The 26,222-nt window shown below is 37.4% G+C and overlaps 1 protein-coding gene and 1 pseudogene across 2 annotated transcripts in view; one reads left to right on the top strand and one right to left on the bottom strand.

Moving 5' to 3' along the window:
* Positions 1–26,222, bottom strand: part of ANK2 (ankyrin 2) — a 243,421-nt gene that overhangs the window by 98,833 nt on the left and 118,366 nt on the right. For both annotated transcript variants that reach the window (XM_047090905.1, XM_047090906.1), the window contains 7 exons: positions 22,246–22,443; positions 19,971–20,069; positions 19,706–19,804; positions 14,221–14,319; positions 7,653–7,850; positions 4,648–4,746; positions 3,936–4,034 (listed from right to left, as the gene is read on the bottom strand). In XM_047090905.1, the coding sequence (XP_046946861.1) occupies positions 3,936–4,034; positions 4,648–4,746; positions 7,653–7,850; positions 14,221–14,319; positions 19,706–19,804; positions 19,971–20,069; positions 22,246–22,443 (891 nt within the window). The remainder of the gene's footprint in view (positions 1–3,935; positions 4,035–4,647; positions 4,747–7,652; positions 7,851–14,220; positions 14,320–19,705; positions 19,805–19,970; positions 20,070–22,245; positions 22,444–26,222) is intronic.
* LOC124521505 (uncharacterized) lies at positions 4,553–4,765 on the top strand (annotated as a pseudogene).

The following is a 26,222-nucleotide window of genomic DNA, read 5'->3' as shown; positions in this document are numbered from 1 at the left end:
GAGCTCAAAAATAGACATATGAGGCTACTAGTTTTATGTGGGAGTTTGTAGAGAGGACCAGAGGAATTCAGACTTTGCTGACAAGAGCTATACCTGAAACCCTATACTTGGTTAAAAGAAACAACAAACAGACCCATGGAACAAATGTAAGTCTGGAACCTATATTGTTCCCTTTCCTTTTCTTTTTTCAAAGGTAGAATTTTCTTTTTCTGGTAGAATTTTCCATGAAAAATGTGTAATAGAAACTAAAAATGGTGGTTTTGACATTAACTGTGTTATAACGAAGGTAAAGGCCGCATAACGATCAATTGCTTCTTGTGAGTTTATCATAAGAGGTCATTTTAGGTTATGTTATTTCCTGAAGCCTAACTGCAAAGGGAACCAAAAAATAAAAAGTAGTTTTCAGAATTTAAATGTCTTTATATGCCATCATCGAATCTTGTTCCTCAATGTCCTATGTTATCTACCTACTCTGCCCCCCATTTCTCCAAGTAAAAGTAGGCCTCTTTCAGTTCAAATAAGTGATATTTCCCTTTCAGCTGCTGAGGAAATCTGGCAACTCTCCTTAGAAGCCTTTTCATGATATTATCGTAGGTCCCAGATGCTTCAGTGTTCTAGAACATAGCACTTAGAACCAAGAGCTCCTTTAAAGGACACATAAATTTTTATGGACCATATAAATTTAGTATTTTTTTGGCACTGTAGTATATTTTCTTCCATCCAAACATCTCCCATCCCTGCACATAGGCTCTACGCAAATTAGATGAATTATCAGAATAAATTTACCAAGGTTAGGAAGTCAGAGACTTATGTGGATGAGAACAGCAGGTTTTATCAAAACAACATAAGAGATCATCAAAGAGAGTGTCAATTTTGACAATATAAGAGATCTGACTGTCCAGTAGATACTTGACCTAAAAGATCTGAAGAGCCCTCATACTTCATGTACAGTGACATTTTTTGGAATCAAATAACTAAAAAAAAAAATCCAATAAAAACTAAGAAAAGCTCTGGGCCCTGGTAGAAAGAAGCAAACAGATTCTAAGGCCCAAGAGATTATGTCTGTGGCTGGGACAGGTGGTTGCAGTGAATAGTCAAAAGTGGGGATGGGAGGGGTGCCTGTGTGGCTCAGTCGGTTAAGCTCCGACTTCAGCTCAGGTGATGATCTCATGGTTCATGGGTTTGAGCCCCATGTCGGGCTCTGTGCTGACGGCTCATAACCTGGAGCCTGTTTCAGCTTCTGTGTCTCCCTCTCCCTCTCTGTTCCTCCCCCGCTCATGCTTACTGTCTCTCTCTCTCTCTCTCTCTCTCTCTCTCAGCTTCTGTGTCTCCCGCTCTCTCTCTGTTCCTCCCCCGCTCATGCTCACTCTCTCTCTCTCTCTCTCTCCCCCTCAAAAATAAATAAACATTAAAAAATTTAAAAAAAAAGGGGGAGATGGGAGTGAGGGTCCAAACCAAGAAGCCTTTTTGGAGTAGTCCCAGAGGACTCATGCTCATTGACAGGCTGGGGTGGATGAGTGGAAGATACCAGAGGAGTCTCCTGAACACCCATCCTACTGTGAACTCTGGAGCAGAGGATTGCTCTACCTGGTCTTCTGGACTCCATGCATGTGGCTAAGATCATACACCATAGAGGCTAGAGATCAGGGATATATTTGTCTCTCTGGCAAAACCATACAGATTATTTTATAATTTAGATCTTCTCTCCCAAGTAGATTGAGAGTCTCTTGTGGGAGGAGAACAATGTTTTACCACAATCCTTTCTTTATACATAGGAAGAGTTAAAGTATTGTTGGGTATTGATGAAATCTTTCATATCTATGTTGATAATGGCCAGCCTGGAAAGTTCATGAAAAAAATGCTGGCATGTTAAGTGAGCAGATATTTTTTATTCCATTGAAATAGTTTCTTAGCCTTCATTCTTTCATTTAAATGTATTGAGAACCCACATAATACTGTATGAGGTAATTCAGGAATATGTAAATGAATATTACATAATTACTGTCTTCAAGTATTTATAATCTAGCAGGAAGAAAGACATCAAATAAATACAGAATTGATGAGATTACTAAGAAAAGAGTATCAAGGAATAAGAATGATAGGCATAATTATCAATATTTGTCCTCCTTTTTTGATAGTTTAAGTATTTTATTGTTAGTGTATATTTGTACCAATAAAATATGCATACATATGTAATGTATAAATATATATGTAGACATATGTGTAGTTATATGTACAAAGTTGTGTATATTTATATGTAACATAATTATATATGAAATATATAATATTATACAGAGTATACTTTTTATATAATGTATCCCATTTTATTATATATGTATAACTATGTAATTTAAATAGACATGTGAGTACATATTTGTATAATAGAAGTAGACTAATTCTCTCTCTACTGCTTTGGGACACAGTGGACCTAGTGGTTAAGAGTGCTGGTTCTAGGGGCGCCTGGGTGCCTTAGTTGGTTGGGCATCTGACTCTTAATCTTGGGGTTGTGAGTTTGAGGCCCATGATGGGTGTAGAGATTACCTAAATAAATAAATAAGTAAATAAATAAACAAATAAACTTAAAAAAAAAAGAGTGCTGGTTCTAAAGTCAAATTGCTTGAGGCCAAATATTAGCTCCATTGCTTTTTAGTCATGTGACTTTGAACAAATTAACCTATTCAAATATCGCATCTTTATTTGTAAAATAGAGATTATTATGACACCAATCTCAAAGGATTATTATGAATTTAAATGAGATATTGCATGTAAAGTGGTAGGCACAGTGCTTGGCTAATAAACGGTAGTTGCGCTGTTTTATTATGTCATCTAACATTACATGACTATTTTCCTAACAAAATAAATACTTTTTCTTTTTAAATAAATCCTAATATGTCCTCAGTACATGTTTGCCGAATGAATTAATGAAAGGTACAATGATTACTTTATGTATCATATGACAGTCATGTGTATTTTCAGTGTAAATAAGGGACAGCTCCAATGGCGAAAGATGCCCTATCCGTAGGTACAAGTCTTAGTTGGGACCATCTCAGAAATTGGTGCTACATGTACACCAAAAAGGAATTCCTAGCCTAGGGACTTAAAAGGATGTATGTTATAGTTGACATGGATGAACTATTTAAAGAAAAAGAAATAAAGAGTCTTACATATACCACAATGAAAAAATTGAAGTCTAAAGGAATGAACAATTCAAAGGATATGTTATAGGAGAACACGCTGTTTACAGGGGAAAAGAAAAAACCTATCTACCTTTATGAGGTTTCATTTCTCAAAATTCAAAACTTCAGTCTCTAAAACAGAGTGTTGGCAATAAGAGTCATCTCTATTGGTTCGTAGGCACATCCGCTTAATCTATACTGACTGGTAAAAAATCTTAAACGACTTTGTGGAAGCAACTGGTAGAAAATTTTTTAAAAAGTCAATATCAAAAGCTACTATCACTAGAACTACTTGCAATTATACCATAGCATGTGTTTAAAAAAAATTCCCTGCAACAACATGGATGCAGGTAGAGAGTGTTATGCTAAGCGAAATCAAAGACAAATAACATATGATTCCACTAATGTGTGGAATTTAAGAAATAAAACAAACAACCAAAGGAAAAAAGGGGGAGAGAGAGAGAGAGAGAGAGAGAGAGAGAGACAAACCAAGAAACAGACCCTTAACTATGGAAAACAAACTGATGGTCACCAGAGGGGAGATGGGTGAAACAGGTGATGGGCATTAAGGAGGGCACTAGTCATGATGAGCACTGAGTGATTTATGGAATTATTGAATCACTATATTGTACACATGAAACCAATATAACACTGTACATTAACTATATTGGAATTAAAATTTAAAAAAATAAAAATTCCCACGTGCGGTCAGATTATAGTTATACCCTGTATCTGTAAACCCTTGTCTGCGGTCCTCACCTTGGCAGTGGCATGAGGGGAAGCACCCTTCTCCAGTAACAGCAGTGCCACCTTCTGGTTGTCATAATGAGCAGCAACATGGAGTGGGGTAAGGCCATTCTGTAAAGGGTGTGTTTAAATTCAGCATTAATAAATTAGCGTTAGCTGCCCTGAAGCTACCAAAATGCATGGAAACCGATGTATATTAAGTCCGTGTTAATTAATTAATATGGTCAATAAAAAAATCAAATAAATGCCTAATGGTTTTCATATTAGAAACTTAGCTAAAACTGAAAACGCTTGGTTGAGCTTAAATTAGCACAGGTTATCTTGATATCCACCATAAAAAGAAGTCTAAAATGCTATGCAAGAATTACTACATTAACATTGCAAGGGCTGTTCTAAATTTAGAGATGTTCTGGGCCCTGCTGTGACAAGAACATACATTGGAGGCACAGCTTTAAATGCCTTCTAAATTGGTGTGTATGTGGACAGGTCACGGACAGAAAGCCATCATGTCTATTTGGCATAGTTTCATCAGTTGCTTTCATATTCCTTTCAGGAGAGTGGGAAAAATATCCCGAAGCACAGATCTCCAAAGCTTCCAACTTGACTGAGTTATAAAAATGTCACATATTAGCTTTGCACAGTGGCAGTATCGTAGCCAATGAGGTTTATCCGAGGCGCGATTATTGCTAATTGAAAAATGTCACGTATTAGTAAAAACCTTTACCTTCCCTGCAGAATCTGCGGCAGCACGGCGTTGCAAGAGGAGTTTTGCCACATCCAGGCTTCCATACTTGGCTGCTACATGCAGGGGAGTGAAACCTTTCTGGAATGTGAAGAACAAAAGTAAAATGTAATATTTATTTTTGTGACTCCTAACAAAACTTGTTTTATTTGCTAACATATTAAGCAAACTATATTGGGTCTCTCTATTTGGGAGAAATAATGAGAAGCATTAAATCTGTGAGCCACAAACAAGGACTAGAAAAAAAGAAGGAAATTTAATGCACAAGAGTTTGACTTAATAGACTGAACAAAACAAATTTTATTTTGAGGGCTTAGAAATTGACATTTGACTTTATGGGGTTGGGATTTATAAAAGCTACCAGTGTCCCTAAAATGGCTCTCGTTAGTGAGTTGGGCAGGATGTGGAGGGGAGCTTGGCTTTTTCTTGTCTCTAAAATTAATAGGACTGAGACAATAGCTGCCTTCTCTTTATAATACCTGAATTCCAAATTTCTTCATTTAAATTTTAGGATATTTCAGCAGCAATGGTAAAAAAAAATATTATTATTGTGATTCAGTTGATTTGTATCTTCTGCAGAAATAGCAGGATAAATGGCTGACAGAGAAAAAAATGTTCACTACTAAAAAGCACCTCCCATCCTGTTATCCCCTTTCCCAGAAGACCTGCGCTGTATAAAAGACCAATTCCTTTTGTAAAATACACTTCTACTTCTGGCACAATGTTGAGCTGATTGACATCAGACTTTGAAACCCGCCACAGTGTAAAGCTTTTTTAAAAGAATGCTCTCTTACCCATGTTTATAGATTCAGTGACTTATGTGCCTGACTAATGCCATTCTCTGTAATTAGCAGTGTGTTACAAAAACAGCCAAGTCGCTGGGCTCAGATCTCAAGGATGGCACAGTTCCTACACCATGATCTCAAATCCATCCTCTTGGCCAGACAGTCTAGCCACATGCTCTTCTGGCACTACAGTGGAGTGGGAGAATTCTAAAGCTGACCGGGGCCTGTACAACACACAAAGTAAATGTGCCTGCGGTAGGTGGTGTAAGATATAGCTTATCCTTGGGACCATTTAAGCCTTCGTTGCAATACAGAGTATCTCCCCAGAAACAATATTGCCCGTTCACAGTGTCACCACGCAAGTTACTTTTAAGATGTTGTTTTTCTTTTTATTTCTTTTTGAACCCTTTGGCACTAATAAGTCCTTGGAGGAGAGTGAGTCTGTCACTTTCTCCAAGTGTGGGACAAATACAGGAAGTATTTCCTCCTCCTTGCACTAGCCCATTTAAGCCAACATTTACTGTTAATGTGCTCCGTCCGCTCAATGCACACAATGGTTGGCGTGACAATCAGGATGAAGAAGAATCCTTTGAGAAAAAAACCATGTGGTAAGGAAGAAAAATAAATGCCTTACCCTTAAAGTCCTGCTGGAAGAGTGATCCAGCCCCTTTATAAATTTGGAACCTATTACTAGACAAAACTACATAGAATCTTTAATGTAGAATCACAAAATAGAGGTTGGAAAGCATCTCAAGTCACACATTCCTTCTTTCCCTATGTTAACCTCATCAGGACTTCATTTACCCTCTGATATGTATAAACACTCCAACAGCTTTAATGATGATGAGTCAACTATTCATCAGAACCCCAGTGAGTTCCACTGTTAAACTGGTCAGTTTAATATTCCCTTCCATTTGACTGCTGCACTTTACTATTGCTCTAGACATATTTTTGAAATCCTAAACAACTTTGGAAGGCACCATATTTTATTCTCTATTTCTATATTTTAGATACCTGAAATTATTTACCACCTTCATCTGACGAGACAGTCACCCAGTCTCTCTTGGGTGGTTGTTGTTGCTATTAGTAGTTTGTTGCTTAGTTTCTGGGTTTGGGTTTTTCTAAAAAATGACTTTTAAATTCCTGGCAACTCTTCAGATTTCAGCATTTGAATAGGTATCAATTTCTTACATTGAAAACATGCCACAGGCAACCAGATTAAGTCATAGCTAGCAGTTGCCCCTTCTGCTAGTACAACAGATGCGACAATACTACTCCAGTTCATACTTCTCCCTCAGATGTAGTACTTATGCTTATTTACTATGAGCAAATTGAAAATGTCTTTTAAATAATATGAATCACTGCGGTACTCATGGGAATTGTTTTGCCTTGCAAACAACACACTTGTGGTAGGCTTTAAACTTGTCTCATTTCCCTACTCTTCTGTACTCGTCCAATTTCTTTAGCACTGATTAGCTGAGTGTGTTTGTGTTTTATTCTAAGTCACATCCACAGAGTGAATTTCAAATAGGATGTATAAAGTGGAGAAAAATTATTCTCCCCCGGCATGAAACTCCGAACATAAGTCAAATTCGGGCTGGCATATACAAAGAATACACAACTAATAACGTGATTTTCTAGCACAGCTCTATTTAGAGACTGTACATACCCAGGCAAGAATATAGCCTATAAATATTAGAGAGCCGAATGGGAATGATAACTGGCTGACACCACAGTTAGAAAATTGCAAGATCAAGTGAGGTAAACTTCTAGATAGTACTAAAACTCTTAGCAAATGCAGTATTGCCAATTTAATGCAATTTTTTTCTTCATTAGTAATACTAGTTCAATGTATTTGAGAATCTTATATTTTTTCTCTTGGGACTACATTATACATTTTATGATGGAAAGAGAAGAGAAAGTGGCCCTTGCTCTATGGAAATAATATCAGTTAAAGCACTAGATACCTGTATTAGAAACAAATCTAACTAGAAAGATGGAATCTAGCACTCTTTACTGAAGGTATGGTATGGAATTTCACAATCCCCTTTGATGATTTAGAAAATGAATCTAAAATATTTAAATAGGAAGCAGTCAGAGGCCTAAAGGAGATCTACCTTTCTTGATACTCTATATAGTAGAACAGAGGAATCCTGACTCAGATCCTTCCCGGTCCATGTTGTCATGGAGCCATCCCCTTACCTTGGTAGCTAAAGAGTGAGCTGCTCCTGCTTCCAAGAGGACTGATGCCACATCTACCTGGCCTTCCCTGGCAGAGATGTGCAGGGGTGTGTACCCATTTGTTGTGGCTGCATCTGGATGAGCCATATGTTGTAGAAGCAGCTGGACAATTTCTGTCTTACCAAGGCGAGAGGCAATGTGCAAAGGCGTCTGTTCCTCCTACAACTCAAGTCAAGTAAAAAATTAGTGCCAAAACAAGCCAAACTTCACTGACGACATGGTTCACTCAGATGTTTCCTGATGTCTCCTTGGAATTTCTAGCAGCGCCTCGCCAAAAGGATATTTTACTACTCTGACCATGATTTATGGTATATTTTGTTATGGAGGTGACTTGTTTGGTCACAAAATCTTCCTTAGACTTTTCTAGAAGTATGTACTTTCATGAACTTGGTCATTGTTTCCGGGGCACACCCACATGTTTCTCCACTCATTAAGGCTTTAGCCCCCACTAATGCTTAAATAGAAACCAACTCGTGGTTCTGAGTAAGAAAAAAAATCTAGTCCAGAGGCCTAAGACCTAGATTCTCATCCAAAAGCTTTCATTAAGAGACAGTACTTATTCTGGGAACCATATCCAGAGGAAAAAAAAGGGATCCAGGGAAAACTGTCCTTACTTAACTCAAACAAACCAAGGATACAAATGCTGGTCATTTTCTTCAAGAAGGGACTGCATAAAAAGAAGATATCATAATCTGATTTTTTAAAAAAAAAATGCTGTTCCAGGAAACACTGCATATAGTTCTGGGACTTGGATCCAGGACTTCAAAGATGAAATGGAACTCTGGCAAGAAGCAAACGGGGTTAACTATTTGCCGAGTGCTTTTCATTTAGAAACACAGAGAAGACATAGTTGGTACTACGAACAGGGAGGATAGGTTGGAGGAGGCTCAAGAAATCACCTGACTCTAATGTGTAGTCAGAAAAATGCTTTCATTTCAGTGCTAAGAGAACCAGGCCAAGCCATCTTCTTATAAAAAGAAAGTTGAGTATAATCTTAGTGATGAAAACAGGTATGTCTTTACAATCTGTCCAAAGGCATGTCATAATCAGAGTGAGGAAGGAAAATCTGGGTCAGCATACTGAGCTAAGAATGAATGGAAAAAAGATATAATAGAGTGGGGGAAGAGCTGTTCAAATAAATGCAGTGTCTTAAAGTACCAGAAAGAAGAAGTATTCAGGATGAGAGGAATTAGCATTGTATGAATTTCAGGGTGGTGAAAAGTAAATAATAAATAACAATAATACAAGTATTTTAGTAAGAGAACTGGAATTTTTTGAACAATTGCAATTTATAAACTTCCTTCAGGTATGATGCATACTTGAACCTAGTCTTACAAAAGACCTGAAAAGAAGGCGTAAAATGTAGTAATAGTATCATTTTCTAGAAAACTGAGATTAAGAGGAATTAAAGTATTTCTCCAGGATTGTCACCAGGCTATTAAAACAGGACTTGAACTCAGGCATTGGATTCAAAAGATATTTATTCCTCTATACATTCTACAGAAATAGACACGGTTACATTGGCCACTGAGGAAACTAACAAAATGAAGCGACTCTCAATAGGAAAGGAGACTGACAACACTTCAGAAGATACAACTGCTTTTAAAAATATAGCAGAGAAAATAGACAAATGGGGAAAACTGAGTAATGAGGATAAATGGAGAGCAAAACAACAACAATAAAAGAACTGAAGAACTTGAGAATAGCTATCATGAATATCTGTTGTTTCCGGGTTTCCCTTCTTGCACTTCTGCCCAACAATTTGATAGAGGTGGGTACTGCAAGTGACATAATCTAAAAGGTGTTCTTGATGAGTGAGTGGAAGAATTGGGGCAATGAGGACATCTTAATCTAGGGCTAGTTAACAGCCAAGTATTTGGTTAAGTTGTCCTTTGGTTCTCAGACTACAGAGCATTCAGGCACTTGATTTTGTTTCCTTCATTTTGTTTTTGTTTTTGTTTAAGTTAAGAAATAAGCTGTCTTGCCTACTTTCTTCAACTTTTGGTACAGTCCTATCTGAAAGTGAAAAAAAGAACAAACAAATTTGGTTAGAAAGTCTTCCCAATGGTAACTAGAGATATAAGACCTCTAAGGTTTGCAGAATTATTTATTTCCCTGTTGAACTGCAAGAGTTGAATTTGCTATCCCAAGCTAAAGTTAATTCAAGCCAAGGCAAAGAATTGGGAAAGCACAGAAAATAATATTGATGGAAAGAGATTTAAAGGGGGGGGGGTGGTGGTTAGCTTGATCCTCTAGGCCTCTTTCAAATATAAGGGGCAATAATTATTCCCTCACCATAAAGTGCCATTGACTGTGATACAGCCTGGACCAGGAAGAGATGAGCTCTGCCTTACTACCACAAGCTACAGTCTTCCCAAATTAGGAAGACTTGCTGAGCCCCAACTCCTTTACCAAGGGTCAGAAACAGTAATGGCTGGGACAAGGTTCAAAGATTTGATAAAATTTCTGCTATTAGTTCTTAGCTAACAGGATTCCCAGGAACCTAATCAACTGGGAGCTGACTAAAATTTTAAGGTGAATTAAGTTTCAAGTGAGTTTAAGCCTAGGGGCCTTCTTATTGCTCAATCCCCAAAGCAAATGTCAGCCCCCCATATAATGCCAACAGAACATGGGCACCTAAAGCAAGAGAGCTCCCCAATGGGCAGGCTCCAGGGGTTCTCTCGGTCATGTCCATGGAGGATACGGGACAAGGAAGAACCTTGATGAGAGCAGAGTCTGAGGGCAAGCATATGGACTGACTGACAAACTTACGCCACTGTAGTCCATGTTCCCCAGTCTGTCCAGCAAAATATGCCTCTCTTGACTGTTGAAGAGAGTATGCCACTTGCACTTTTCAAATGAGAGATACTGTTGTGAGTACATGATTTTTCTTTCATTATAAATTAGGAGTAGTGCCATGATTATATAACCAGGAGATATTATTTCCAAACCTGATTAAGAAGTATAGACTATCCAGAGAACTTGCCCTTGGAGTTCAGTGTAGTACCTGAGTGTAACTGCTGACCATCTCCCCTTTGACAGAGTGAATTATAAAGCAATGTATTAGGTTAACAGAGAGTTTTCAGAAGCGCAGGCATGTGTGTATGCTTGCTGGGAAACCAGCAGGTAAAACAGAACAGATAGATGTTGGTTTTTCTGTTCAATACTCTTCTGGGAAGAGCCCTCCCTCCTTCCCTCGTTTGGGGGAAGGGGACATCCCACACTACACGTGGCTCTGGGGGGACTGCCAATCATCTCATCCCACCTCCTGAATGAGCATGGAACCCAGGCTTGGTAAGATAACCTGGCTCAGGTGGGAAATGTGACTAATTAGAATAGTGTTGTTTGTTTAGATGAAAGAGATAAGGGCTCCCTTTACATCTGAAACGGAGATAACGATGTCAGCAGAGAAAACCTAGGAGAAAGACACAGAACCAAGGAGGAACCTTTTTCTCATCCTTTCTAATTCCATGACCTCAGGCAAGACGGAAACATTTTGAATTTTAGAACTCTAAGCCACCCTACAACACAGGGTTGTTCTGTGTGTTGAAGAAGATAATTTGTGTTAAAATACTTTATGAAGTATAAACCGCTGTACAAATGTTAACTAAATCAAAGATTTCCAGGGAAACCTAAAGGGCTAAATAAAAATAGAAACTCATGGTGAAAGTACAACTTAAAATAGAACATGTGAAAAGGAAAACCAAAGCTTCTTGCTGCTCAGCATGATCCCAGGATCAGGAACATGGGCATCACTTGTGAGTTTTTAGAAATACAGATTTTGGACCTCATCCCAGCCCTACTGAGTTCAATCTGCATTTTAACAGGATCCCCAGGTGATGTCATGCATAATGACCTTTCATTAGCATGCCTTTATATAAGGCTATGGCAGTTTCTCCTGTCCACCACAGAAGGATGCTATAAGAAAGGAATTTCACTTGCATCCTAGGGTAGGTGGTGGAGTTGAAAAAACAAAGGGTCATAAAATGTGATACTTAAATAAGGAGGAACAAAAAATTATAGATGTTTATATATGTAGACCATGGCATTAAATGTAGTTGCAAAAGAGAAGCAAAACAATAGAATTGATGGAATTTGTGTGTAAAAATAAACACATACATAAATGTTACAATATTTCAGAGTAAAGAGTCTGTAGCCAGTGGTTTCTGAGGAAGGGGTTGCAGATGGTACCCAAAAAAGCATAAGGTGATAAATAACAGGTTAAATTGATAACACAAAAAATTGGCAAAGATATATGAAAATAAGCAAATTTCCTTTAAAAATAGAATAAATTAGAGGTGTCTGGGTGACTCAGTTGGTTGAGCGTTTGACTTGGGCTTAGGGTCATGATCTTGTGCTTCACGAATTCTACCCCTGCATCGGGCTCTGTGATGACAGCTCAGAGCCTGGAGCCTGCTTCAGATTCTGTGTCTCCCTTTCTCTCTACCCCTCCCCTGCTTGTGCTCTCTCTTTCTCTAATAAAATAAAATAAATAGAATACATTAAATTTGAATAGAGAAAGATATTAAGCAGTTTAATTTTGAGAGATAAACAGGAAACCCTTTTACTATTAAATATGGATTACAAATATTTACCACATTTCTGGTAAAAATACTGAAGTTCATGATACTCAGAGTGCATTGATTAACCATATGTATATATGTGTGTGTGTGTGTGTGTGTGTGTGTGTGTGTATTTTTAATGACTAATGCCAGGTAAGCTTGAAAGGAAATGAGAATAGGTGGAACACAGAAGGCTTTTAGGGCAGTAAAACTACTCTGTATGATAAGGATGGATACATGTCATTATACATTTGTTCAAACCCACAGAATGTGAAACGCCAAAAGTAAACCCTAATGTAAACTATTGACTTTGGGGGATTATGATGTGTCAATGTGTGTTCCTCAATTCTAACACATGTACTGCTCCTATAGGGAAAGTTGATAACGGGGTGGCCTATGCCTGTGTGGGAGGAGGGAATATATGGGCAATCTCTGTAACCTCCTTTCAATTTGCTGTGAACCTAAAACTGCTCTTAAAAACTAATCTTGGAAGGGGTGCCTGGGTGGTTCAGTCAGTTAAGCATCCAGCTAAGGTTCAGGTCATGATCTCACAGTTTGTGAGTTCAAGACTCACACTGGCTTCTCTGCTGTCAGCGCAGAGCCAGCTTCATCCTCTGTCCCCCTCTCTCTGCCCCTTTCCCACTCGTAGGTACTTGTGCTCACTCTCTCTCTCAAAAACAAATGAATGTTAAAAAAAAAAGTCTTGGGGGTGAGAGGAAACAAGAAAAGTGCCAAGGCAGAGAAGAATACAGTTTGGATAACAAAAGCTCTAAATATATAAGAACATAAAATACCAATGATGATTACCAAAGAATATAAATTACATTGCTCACACAATGGATAAAAAGGCAGATAAAATCCAAAAGGACAAGAGTAATGTTAAGGCTGCCCATGTTTCACTGGATTTTTCATGAAAGTCTGTAGAAAAAATTCTATTAAGTTCATAGAGTCAGAGAATATTAAGGAAGTCTGCAAAGGAGTTTCAAGTCCAACCTTTATATTTTAAGGACCTAGAAGTGCAATGACTTGCCTGAAATAACAATGTGTAAGGACTCCAGCCAGATGTTTTCATTCTAATACAATACCATTTCTAAAAGGGAGTCATGATGGTACAAGTCAAGCTGAAGTGAGTTCTAGCTTAGGTACTTCAAATATTGAAGCAGAGAGAATCCCAAAGATGCTAGTGCAAAAAAATAAATAAATAATTAATTAAAGGAACGACATGAAAAAGGAAATTGAAGATATAGTACACTGATAAAAATTTACTAGCATATTCAGTGTAGAGGAAGAAGGTGAGAAAAGCAAATGGGAAGTGAATTTAAAAAAAAGGGAAGGAAGGAAGGAAAAATCACGCTGTGAAGGGATTTGAAGCAATTAGAAACAAGAGAATCTGATCAAGTAATCTCCAGACCCCAATTGTTCTACTTGGAATCACAGAAGTGCAGACTGTCTAAATACGTAAAATCAGAGTAAGAAGAAAAGTATAATTCATGATATAAAGGAGGAAAATAATAATAGAGATAAAGGTACAACATTAAAACTTTGAGTATAATTTGCTTGTAAGTAACTAGTAAGGAATGTCTGTGGCAATTTGATTGGCTTATGGTAAGAAATATATTTTAATACGCATACTATGTCTATAATACGGTAAATTTTTTAAATTCATGAAAAGATATAAGTAAAAGTGTTTCCATAGGTTAAAAAATTATTAGGCCAGTCAATGCTATATTTCTTAGAGACTAAATTATACATTTTTTTCAAAGTTAATGTTTCTGAAATTGGGGTGCATTTTCCATTGTGTATATTTACTATACCATTTCCTTTTTTGCCTGTAAAACTGCTATTGAATTGATACTTTCGCGTACAATCCATGGCATTTCCAAGTCAGGGACATGAAGAATAGCATTCCGTCATAAAGGTGAAACTCATGCACGCAGTAGGAGAGAACCTCCGGCACCAGCACGTACCCTGGCTCTGGCATCGACAAGGGCACCATTTCTCAGGAGGCATCGGACCACTTCCACCTGCCCTGCCCGGGCTGCCATGTGCAATGCAGTCTCCCCACGCTGCCGGGAAACAGAGACCATTGAGTCATAAGTAAATTCACTGCTCTGAATGGTCAAGGATGAAAATGTGCCTGTTTGTGAAATTCAGCAATCAATCCAAAGGTTTAGGAAATCTATGAAAAGGTATAATTATTTCATAATTATTTAGTCTGAAACAACACAGTTTTGTATCTTCTCCATCTTCATAAGGATAAAACAAATGTTTTTTAGGTTTTTTTTTTTCAGTCCATGACAAACAAGTGAACTTACCCAAAAATCCGGTATACCCTGAGGTTTAACTTCATAGTTAATTTGGCATAATTTAAATTGCTTTAGGTGAGGGGCACCTGGGTGGCTCAGTCAGTTCAGCATCTGACTCTTCATTTGGGCTCAGGTCTTGATCTCATGGTTTGTGAGACTGAGTCCTGCATCAGGCTCTGCACTGATTGTACAGAGCCTGCTTGGGATTCTCTCTCTCTCTCTCTCTCTCTCTCTCTCTCTCCTCCTCCTCCTCCTCCTCCCTTCCTTTCTTCTCTCGCTCTCTCTCAAAAATAAATAAATAAACATTAAAAAAATACTTTAGGTGTTATCTTTTATCCTTCAAACCTAAAATCTGTCATTGTCACACTTGACTATGTGATTACAACTTGACCCCATTTTAAGGAGAAACTCTACATGCTAGATCAAGTCAACACAGTGCAAAAAAAAAAAAAAAATCACATCATTTGTACTATACATAAGTCATTCCTTTTCAGAATTCAAAATTTACTTCCATAATAAACGCTTTTACATTCAATTTGTCTTTGTGTTGTGAGGCTAGACGATGGCTATTCACATAAGAAATGTGATTTGCCCCGGATGTCCCCTATTTATTATTAATGAGCATATTTAATTATAGACCGTTATTTGAGAGAACTACCAAGAGATGAGTAAAGCAACTGTTAACAGCGTCATCTGTTGAGGTGGGCAGCACCAGGCATCAGGTCATTCCTCAAGTATTTTCATGCCACATCAAGATAGGGCACACTTGTCAGGAAATGGTAGCTTAAGTTGCAGCATGAAGGATGATGGTTAGATGAAAGGGTTTTTGTCATTGAAAACTTTGTTAAGTACTGCCTGTGAGAGAGGAGTTTTTGTTTGTTTGTTTTAATCAACGTATTTTAAAACCCCATGTTGTTCTGAAGAAGGCAGGGGTTCATTCTTCCAAACAATTTTATAGTTATAAAAAACCAACACACTGGAATAGAAGGGATTACTTCTAGTCACCACAACTGTTCTAGAAGATAAAGCTGATTTCAACTATGTAAAGTAAACCACTCCAAAGAAATGCAATTGATCTTAAAGTTGGTTGTGGTAATTGCATATTTCTGACAAATTCCAGTGAATCATTTCTTCTGATTCCTTGCACAACTTAAGTTTGGTACAAGGCTCACAGTTCATTTTATTTCCTAGTATCAGAGACCCATTCCTTATGAAGTTATGAAAAATTCATTTCAAATGATTTGATTTTGAAAGCATTAACCTGGATGTCTACTCTATATTTTTTCTGTTTTATTGATGATTCACTTATCCTCTAATGGCCTTAATGATGACAAGTTTTGACTTTTGTAAAGTAAATGTATCTGAAGTGTGCTGTCTCATAAAACACATTATTGGAATAGCAATATTTGTCCTTAACCTTTGGGTGTATGGCAAGATTTTTCCTCTTTGGACACCCACGATTTCAAACTTGTTTTCTATATCACTTAACCTGTCTCTAAATAGATGGTTAAGATCTAACTATTAAACAATCACAAAAAGCCCTTGTATCTTTATTCTATTTCTAAGACTAACAGAAGTATAGCAATTTTACTAATGTTAGTAGAAATAAAGACAAAAATAAATTTCCTTATAAGAAGTTATGGTGTCATGAGTTCCTACTTATGGATGGATTTATATGTTTAGTTTACAAGCCAAACTTTATCAATAAGGAGTTTTCAGAATGTAAAATGTTTCCAATACTAGTCTTAATATTTCCAATAACCTTATTTTATTTTATACTTAAAATGAGTTATTTTTATGATATTTATATATTTAAAATCAATGAGTTAGATATAAAACCTAATCTAAAATATTAAACACTATATTCAAAGAAAAGTTATACATATATATATATATATATATATATATACATACACATACACACACGTCTCTCCAATTTAAAGCAATGGTCTTGTTCATTTCTTATTTAATGACTCTGGGGTACTTGATTTTTATTGTAAATTTCCCTAACCCTTTTATATTTACATTACCCTTGTTTATACATAAATATAAATAAAAAAATGAAAGAAGGCGTATATTATTTTAATGACTTCCATTTCTTGGTTGTTGGGTACCTCATCTTATTCAACACCCTTGTTTTCTTTATCTTAAACTAATTCACCTCAAGTACTGGGGAGAATTTTTAAACATAATATAAAGTGTGAACTTTGGCATGAACTCATCGATTTTTATATGCGAAAACTTGGTAATATCTCACACCATACTCTGGACAGACCCCAAAGTGCTTCGTTTTCGACTCCCATGGTTGTCAACGGATACTTTGGATTATGGGTGTATTACAAGTGGTAGTTCCACTTCCCAGGTTTTAAAGTGCAAAGTGCATTTGTGAGCTTTCCTGAAAGGAAGCTTTGCAATAATAATATCTGTGCGTGATTCAGTTATTGGTACATCTCACACTTGGAATGAATTTTGAGACAAAAACAAGACTGGCAAGAGAATGGGTACGCTCATGTCCAAAGCAGGTACTAAATTTTTCATGCCCCTCTTCTCAGTTGTTAAAACTGATTTGGCCGACAGCTACATTGACTTCCACTTTGGCTGCATCAGTTGGAAAGCATCAAAGCACAACAGACAGCATTACATTCAAAAATGCAACAGGATTTCAGGCAACACACAAAGGCTCCAAGGGTGGGGTACTTTGGGGTCAGGAAATGACCAACTCTCACACAGCGCGCAGGCAGTCAGGGTTCACACAGTTTCTTCATCTGCACAGAGTTTTGGATCCAGTAGTTATATCCTCATGTCCTGAGAATGCACAAGTTCACAGGCATCCCACTGCTAGAGAAATGAAATCCCTCTAAATGTAGGTTGCCAGATTTAGTAAATAAAAATACAGGATGACCAGTTAAATTTGAATTCCAGACAAACAATGAATAATTATCTTAAGATAAATATGTCTCAACTATTGCACAGGACATACTTATACTGAAAACAATTACTTGTCATTTATCTGAAATTCAAATTTAACCAGGAGTTCTGTATTTTATCTGATAACCCTATCTATCTACATGGTATCTGCTCCCTGAAGGACATTGAATACAAAAAAAAAAAAAACAAAAAAAAAAAAACAAAAAAACAAAAAAACAACAACTAGGAAACATGTTAAGAGGATTATATTAGCAGGTGCCTCTCAAGTATTTGTTTTGAGGGAACTGAAGGGAAAGAGTATGTAAGAGACAAGTGAGAAGATAAAACAAAGTGAACTTTATAGTGACTGGTAGGTTGAAGTTTAGTTTGATATTACAATTACCGAAATTGGGATTTCGCAGCCTAAAGGATGCGAGCATTTTTTTTATTGTTTTGATTAATATTTTATTTATTTTTATTTGAAAATCTACATGTAGCCTACATAGCGCTTTCTTTTTTTTTGCAGAGGGGAGCATATGAATATGGAGTAAATCCATAACCACCAAATGGTTTGGAATTGGTTAGTTAAGAAGCAAATTAACAGTGGCCACAGAATCACACAACCATTTCATATGGAGTTTCTTTGAAGATTCTATAAAATTCTCCCCTCAAAAATATTAACCTAGGGGATTTCAATAAAGCATCACATAGAATATACTTATATATGTTACTCTTATAATACGATAACATAATTTAACACAGTATCACCATTGTTCCTTGATCCTGAAGGCATTGAAATGCAAATACAGAAAATACAGTATGGTGGGAAAATATACAGAGCGCTTTCCTTGAAAGTTACTGGTTCATACAGGTCTCAGTTTAAAAAAGAGAGCTGGTCACCATCTCTGCACAGAAAAAGGATGTTGATTACTTTTAAAGTTCTAAGAAGTGACTAGAAATTAAACTCAAATTGGCATGTTTTTAAATTACTCTTATCCTTAATGGAATAATTAAAGATTAATTTATGATATTATTACCTTCGGACCAATAAGCTATAATTAGGGAAATATAAACATAGACTATATTTCAATGATTTAATGGTTTTATGCTCCAATTGGGAATAATATAAAGAGAGAGTATTAAATAATATTTAAACCAAATCAATTCATCTCACATGGATTTTGTCCATGCATCAGAAACTTAGCACAGAAATAGTGTGTAAAATGCAAAGACATGAGAAAGTGAGAGGGAATGCAAATGAAAACATTCTGTTTCACAACTCAAATGGAATGATATACCAAAATTTAGCAACGGTAGTGAATCAATTGCTTTTGAAAATATGACTCAATAATAAGCACTGATGCTTATTGGGGGAGAGTTATCTTTATCGCATACTTAAAAAAAAATCTCAATATTCCAGTGGCCCCCTGTTGAGCTCTAAATACTGACTACACCTTGTGCAGAGTAAGGAGAAATTTTGCATTCAACAATCAAAGTTTAAAGTGGCAGACTCCAAGAAAATTAAAGAAACATAAGGAAGTTGGAAGTTAAAATCCTAATTCAGATTAGGCAGAAGAATTCTGGGACATCCAGTAGTCCCTGGCAGAATAAACGTTGTCTGGAGACCAACATTCATTTCAAGATACACGAAAAAGTCATAATGGTATAATTATTTCAGGTAAGAGAGGCTCCACTCTAGCAAACAAAATCAAATCAAAATGAAAAATCAAAGTAAGGTTAGAAAATGAAAAGTCCATGTTATTGAAAGAGGAAGAATCTGATATCAAATGAAAATCCATAATATGGGTCTATCTCTGGTTAACTATCTGCTATGAGTCATTGTGGTACTGACTTCATATGACAATCAAAATTACCTGGAATACAATTCACTCAAGCAACTAGAATGTGTCCTTAAGATTTTATTCCAACCAATTATTCATTCATTCTGAGGAGCTTTCAGAATGTATTTTGTTCTAATAAATGGATTTACGATGCATGTTTAATCCATCTGCACCAGGAAGCTGAAACAGCTTCCACAGCTTACATTCTATTTTCTAACACTATTGTTCTCAGCGAAGGTCTGGTGATTATTTTAATAACTTGTTATTATGGAGGCTCTCCGCAAAACTCGGCTGCTCTACCTATGATGACATACACACGGACATCCCTACACACATCCATACTCTCTTTTCCTCTCGCTCCTTCTCCCTGTGGTTATTCTGACCCAAGCCATACTCACAATGTTAGTGACATCTGGAGAGGCTCCGTTCTGCAGCAGAAGGAGGACAATGTTCAAGTGGCCCATGAAGGCAGCCACATGTATTGGTGTGAGGCCAGACTGCGAAACAAAGCAACAGCAGTTTTACTCCTCTGCACCAGTGGGGGCTTTGGGGACTTCTTCAGATAAATAACACTTGAGTAAAGAGGACAGAAGATGGGGGACAGGAAGGGAAAGAAGGAGTAAGAGAAGGAATGTTTCGTGACAGGCTGAAACATTTTTCTACCTCTGTGATAGCTTGGATTGAAGCCCCATATTTCACCAGCAGTTCCATGACTTTGATGCGGTTTTTCTTGCAGGCAATGTGCAGTGGAGTAAAACCATTCTGTGCAAAAGACAATCAAGTTAGTTGAAAACATGCAGAAACGATCCTCACGCAACTCCATGCTGGCACATTGCAGGCAATAATGTTACATCGTCACGTAATGTTACCATTTTTTCAAATGCTGTAGGTGTTGAAAATTTGGAAAGAAAAGTGGTATGTGCTCCCATAGGCCCCGAACTTTGTTTATATGTGGGGGGCCTGTATAGAATTCTATTCGTGTGGTTACAGAGAAAAACAAAAGTAAAGAAAACTGCATGGGCCTCCTTACCAGAAGTTCTGAGATGTTTTAAAGTATACTGATTGGTCAGGTGATGAAATGGCTTGAAGGTGCATGGAAGGTAAACATCTATTTTTCTGATGAAAGACCATTTCTTAGGGCATAAAAACTGTTCACCTGTTTGACTTCAAAACTCTACAAGCATGACTGCCTCTACAATAAATGTTTCAGCTTCGCTAACATCTTCAGGCAGGGGGTGTTGCAAATTAGCAGAAATCATTATTTATGCTAATAATTTTTACCTCCAAAAGTTATATATCTTCCATTAAGAAATTTTTATAAGGAATTGTTGTGTATTAGCAGAAATAATTATGCTGATAATATTTTATATCCAGAAGTTATATTTCTTACATTAAAACATTTTCAGTTTTATCATTTTATAAAGATATGATTATTAAGTTCTTGAATGTTTTCAAGACAAGTATGGAGAATTTCTGGAATTAGTGGAATAAGATATCTCTGAGGCAAAGGAATGTGGAGATGTCTCTAAGACGGTTTTTAACTTTCCAAACTAGGCAATGTGTAGGAATTGGGGGCAATTACATAAAAATTTGTTAATTAGTCCCATGCTTAACCCTTATGTGTAAGTATTATAATTTTATTTGAACAATTATCCCTTTGAACAATTATCATTTGAACAATGATCCCTACATACAGAATGGCTATATCTGTTCTGCCAGTTAGTTACTTTGCTTGCCTGAATGGGGACTGATCATCAGTCAATATTTTTCTACATTAGCAGTTCTCAAGAAAGCATATTGTCTTACTTAACCTAATGTCTTATTATTCTTCACAATGTTCAAGTCACTTCCCATTTATAAGCTATGTAGTAAGCCAGGTATAAATAGCCAAATGTATGTGTAGCACTTAAGTGACTTTTAATTATGAGAGTGTAATATTTTATAAGCTTATTGACCACTATCCAAATGAAAGTGAGTATTTTCCTCCTTATAAGAAGATAAATATCCTTACATAATTTCATATAACCCTAAAAATATATTTGCTTCCTGGGCAATTAGGAATAAATTGATTCCAATGGAAAATTTTCTAATAAAAATAAGATTTATTGTTTAATAATTCTCATGGCACTCTCTCATTTTAAATATTATCTGAAGACTAATTTAACTGGCATAAACCATGTACATGTATAGGATAAAGGATTGCTTTTAGTTTGAGAATTAGGAAACAAGAGGCATAAATTAGTACATGCCTAATACTCCCAACAATTATTGTTAGAATATAAGTGAAGCAAGGAAGATTTATTCAATATTAGACCTTGGGAAATACATATGCTGCTCTAGGGACAGCCTCTTGTAGATTTCTCTTGAGCAATTCCCATAATAGTTTATATGAAATGTTTCTTGAAGCAGGAAAGTGCTAAGCATCACTTTTCTATTAGACTGTGTTTGGGGAATCAGGTCAGTAAGGAAATTCTCTAAGTGAACTCTTTGCAGGCTTACATTTTACCCTGTCTTAACATGGTCAAACCTACTCAGCACTTTAAAACCATTTTTTCCCCAAATAGAGATTAATAACATTCAACTTTTCCACACTTTCATTCTGACTTGGTATAGAGGTGTTTAGAATTTATTTTGTGATTTCCTATTTTCAACTTCTATTTTCCATTTAAAAGTGCTTACCACTACAGAAGTTTCATATCTATCTGAAGCTTGCTAGTTGTGGAAATGGTACCTTGGTGTTTTCCTAAATCTATCCTCGCTCACCATCATTTAATAGCAAACTGTGAAGGCATGAGGTAGGCAGGCCACTTGTAGGAGGCGACAAACTTAGAATTAACTTCATATATGTAACCACACTTTGCTGGTGCACCATTGATCAATCACTACAGTATACTGATCTCAGTCTCTATTCTGTTAATGTGGACTAGGCCAGGTTTACCAGAGCTCTGGCGTTTGGATTGGCTCTTTTGTCCAGAAGGAGTTTGGTGACACGGTAGTGGCCACAGTGTGCAGCAACGTGGAGGGCCGTCAGGTAGTCTAGGGTGACATCGTCAACAGGCGCCTTGTGCTGTAACAGGTGCTTCACACATTCCACATGGTCCCCCTGTGCAGCCATGTGAAGTGGAGACAGCCCGTTCTGCATATCGAAAACACAACAAGACCAAGTCCACATTTCAGTCATGACTTCCAGGTTGTGAAACACAGCAAAGTCAATTCTTGATATCTGGTACAGTTGGTAGCAGAGGGAAAAATAAACTCCACTTGACATCTAAATGTATGGTAGACTGTGTGAGGTGCTGAGGGAAGCTAAGAGAACATTTAATTTCATAATTATGCTATTTTAGGCAAAACAGAAATTAATACGTTTTTTGTGAATGAATACATGATATTGTGTGGCAATTCAGATGGCTCTCACAATTCTTAGGGCAATGTTAGATATTTAAAACAAGCGATGGCTGATGCTGAAATTATTTGTATCCGATTCCATTCAATTAATCTCTCTGCAAGATTTTCTTTACTTCTAAATGGGGGGGGGTGTGGATGAAGGAGGAGAAAGTGGGTTCATCAAGGAGAGAAAGATATTTTGATCATCTCTTAGATCCGTGCTGCTCTGAAATTCTAGAATTCCTTTTTTCCTATCATGAGACGTGAACTGGACTTGGAGAAAGCAGTCAGGTAAGGGCTGAAAAGTGTGAGACAAATGTGGATCATGTGCCAATGACCTCCGAGCTTTTAAATTTTGAAAATAATATAAATTTATTATCATTGATGGTGCCCAAAACAGCGTTAGTCTTAATTGTCAGAGAAGGTCAATAGCAGGAATGTAAGGTAGGAGGGTAATTCACTGAGGATTATCAGTTTAGGTAAGACACTCGTTTTAAAATTTAAATAAATAAGCTTATAAGAAAAAATATGTCAAATTAGGGCAGAAACTAAATTAGAAAACATCTGCCCATTAAAAAAGAGTATTTTCTTAATAAGCAATGCAAATACAGTGACTAGGGAATAATTGTTGACCAAGTACCCAGCTTGGAAGTCATTACATTCAAAGAAATAGAAACTGTGTCTGGATAAAAAGCCAGACGGGGCGCCTGGGTGGCGCAGCCGGTTAAGCGTCCGACTTCAGCCAGGTCACGATCTCGCGGTCCGTGAGTTCGAGCCCCGCGTCAGGCTCTGGGCTGATGGCTCAGAGCCTGGAGCCTGTTTCCGATTCTGTGTCTCCCTCTCTCTCTGCCCCTCCCCCGTTCATGCTCTGTCTCTCTCTGTCCCAAAAATAAATAAATGTTGGATAAAAAGCCAGAATGTGCTGAAGGCCTGATATTCTCAACAAGGAAGGTGATTTCAACAATGAGGGACAACTGAAACCAAATACAGCAAAGTCTTCACTTGTGATCTGTGGATGGCAGAAGTATGCGGTTCTGAAATTATTAATATACTTTCTTTGTTTTTTAAATACTCTGCCCATAATTATTGCTTTTATGTTAAAAAATTCTTGAAATGAACTTAGAAGAGCAGGGTGATGAGAACGTATTTATGCATTGGAGGGGAGATAGCATAAGGGCAAAGTGTAGAAGAAATTCAGGCCTTGGCAGTATCTGGGGTGATGTGTGGCATGTGTCTCTGACAGTCTATCAATCTTTAATGTGGTTTTATCCACTTAAAAGTTATGTGGAAAATAAAATCTTCAGCAATTAATTCTTTGTTACATTTCACAAATATTTACTGCATACCTACTTAGGTTCTGATCAAGTACTGAGGGTACAACTAGAAACATAACAGACAGGGACCCCCGTCTTCATGGAGGTAACGTGTGGTGGACAGACAATTCAAAAAGAATAAGAATTAAAATATATAGTATGTTAGAAGACCATCAGTGTTTTGTTTTTTTTTTTAATTTTTTTTAACATCTATTTTTGAGAGATAGAGTGAGACAGAGTGTGAGCAGGGGAGGGGCAGAGACAGAGGAAGACACAGAAACGAAGCAGGCTCCAGGCTCCGAGCTGCCAGCACAGAGCCCCATGCAGGGCTTGAACTCACAAACTGGGAGATCATGACCTGAGCTGAAATCAGATGCTTAACCAACTGAGCTATGCAGGCGCCCCAGAAGGCCACCAGTATTAAGAAGAACACTAAAGCACTGGATGGCCAAGGGAGTTTGTGTATATGAGCGCACTGTGGATAGGCTAGCCAGAAGTAGCCTCGCTGACAAGGTGAGTTTTGGTGAAAGACATGATGACAGTATGAGAGCTAGTCCTGCTCATCTGTGGGAGAATATTTGAGGATGAGGAAAAGCAAATACAAGCATGTCCGGTTGAGACCACCAGCATGACTGATGAACAGTAGGGAGCAGAATGCAGCTGAAGACATGTGAATAAGAGGAGTGAATAAGGAGAGCAACTCAGGCAAGAGACCTACAAGGCAGGGTAGACTTTTTGATTTCTACTTGGAGGGAGCTGGGATGCTTTTGGAAGGTTTAAGACAACAGGATTACTCTGGTTGTTCTGTTGAGAATATACCGAATGGGGTTAAATGAGAAAAAGGGAGTCAAATTAGCATCTCTTGCAATCATTGAGGTAGGGTTGATAGTGATCTAGACCAGGGGGGTGGTAATAAGACTGTTAAGAAATTGCTGAATTATGAGGTATTTTGAGGGAAGACGTGACAAGGTTTAGTGATAGGATATGAAGAGAGAGGAGAGTCAAGCACTGCATGATGTATTTGACCTGTGAAACTGAAAGAATGGGATAATAAACATCATTTGAGATCAAAAGACTACAAGAAGGATTAGGAGTAGGGGTGAGGGAAATATCAGCAGCTGAGTTTTGAACGTACTAAATTTGAGATGCACAGTAGACATCTATGCAGCAATGGTAAGTTGACATCTACAATATAGAGCTCTGTAGATACATAGATGTGTGTCATCAGCGTATAAGTTGTATTTAAAGATGAAACTGGATGGGATTTCTTAGTGAGTATGGATAGACAAATAAACAAAGTGAGCTCTGGAGGTTCTAACATTCAGCGACGTGGGAGGGAAGAGGAGACAGGCAAGGAGACTAAGCAGAAGGAAAGACAGAGGGGTGTAATGTCCCAGAAGACAAATAAGGAAAGGAAAGTGTTTTGAGAAGAGAGGAGCAACCAACTGTGTCAGACGATAGCAAGAGGAGAGAACGCAGACTATATGGACAGATTCACATAATTGGTAGATAGGAAGACAGGAGTCTATAGAAATTCTCTTCTGATTACTTCAGTTTTGTCAGTGCTGTGAGAAGTGACAACAGAGAAAGAAGTCTAAAGAAAGAAAAAAGTATAGAACAGTCAGGTAGCAGGGAGTAAGAGCGAACACACTTGGGAAACATATCGTGATTGTCAGGCAGCATTAAAGGTCAACTTGAGGTGAGCAATTATGAATTTAGAGTGAACCCAGTCAGTACGGCCAGGTGTTTTCTGCCACCACACTCAGCTGCAAGATTTGATCAGGGTCAAATATAGCAAGTGAGCATGAATATGTCAGGGAGTGATATGAATAATTATGCTGGGCAGAAGTGAGGGCATAAAAGTGAATGAGGGACAGTAAAACAGTGGCTGATGGACTCAGAAGAATAAACACATTTCTAGAGTTGGGGTTCCAGAGAAAGGTAGCTAAAACATACAGGGGTGTTTGGAGAGTCAGAGGTTGGACACAGAAAGGGGGGTTTACACAGGGTTTACAGTCACCAAATTGAGAGGCCAACCAGAAAGGTCATCTACAGCTGTGGCCAAGATCATTAAAGTCATCATGTATTAGAAGAGGGGTTGTGGTGAAGAGTCAGTTTGCCAAGAGCTAGCATTTTCAAAGAATGGAGGGAGGGAGTGACTAGATAGATGAATATTTGCTTCAAGGAGGAATAATGGATGATTCAAAACCGGGAGTTT

Source organism: Lynx rufus, unplaced genomic scaffold (assembly GCF_022079265.1).
Source record: "Lynx rufus isolate CCGP_SWC_20201006 ecotype Redwood Valley unplaced genomic scaffold, mLynRuf1.p SCAF_3, whole genome shotgun sequence".
In the NCBI taxonomy this organism is placed as follows: Eukaryota; Metazoa; Chordata; class Mammalia; order Carnivora; family Felidae; genus Lynx; species Lynx rufus.
The sequence above is the reverse complement of the archived record's forward strand: the minus strand, read 5'-3'. Positions and strand labels throughout refer to the sequence as shown.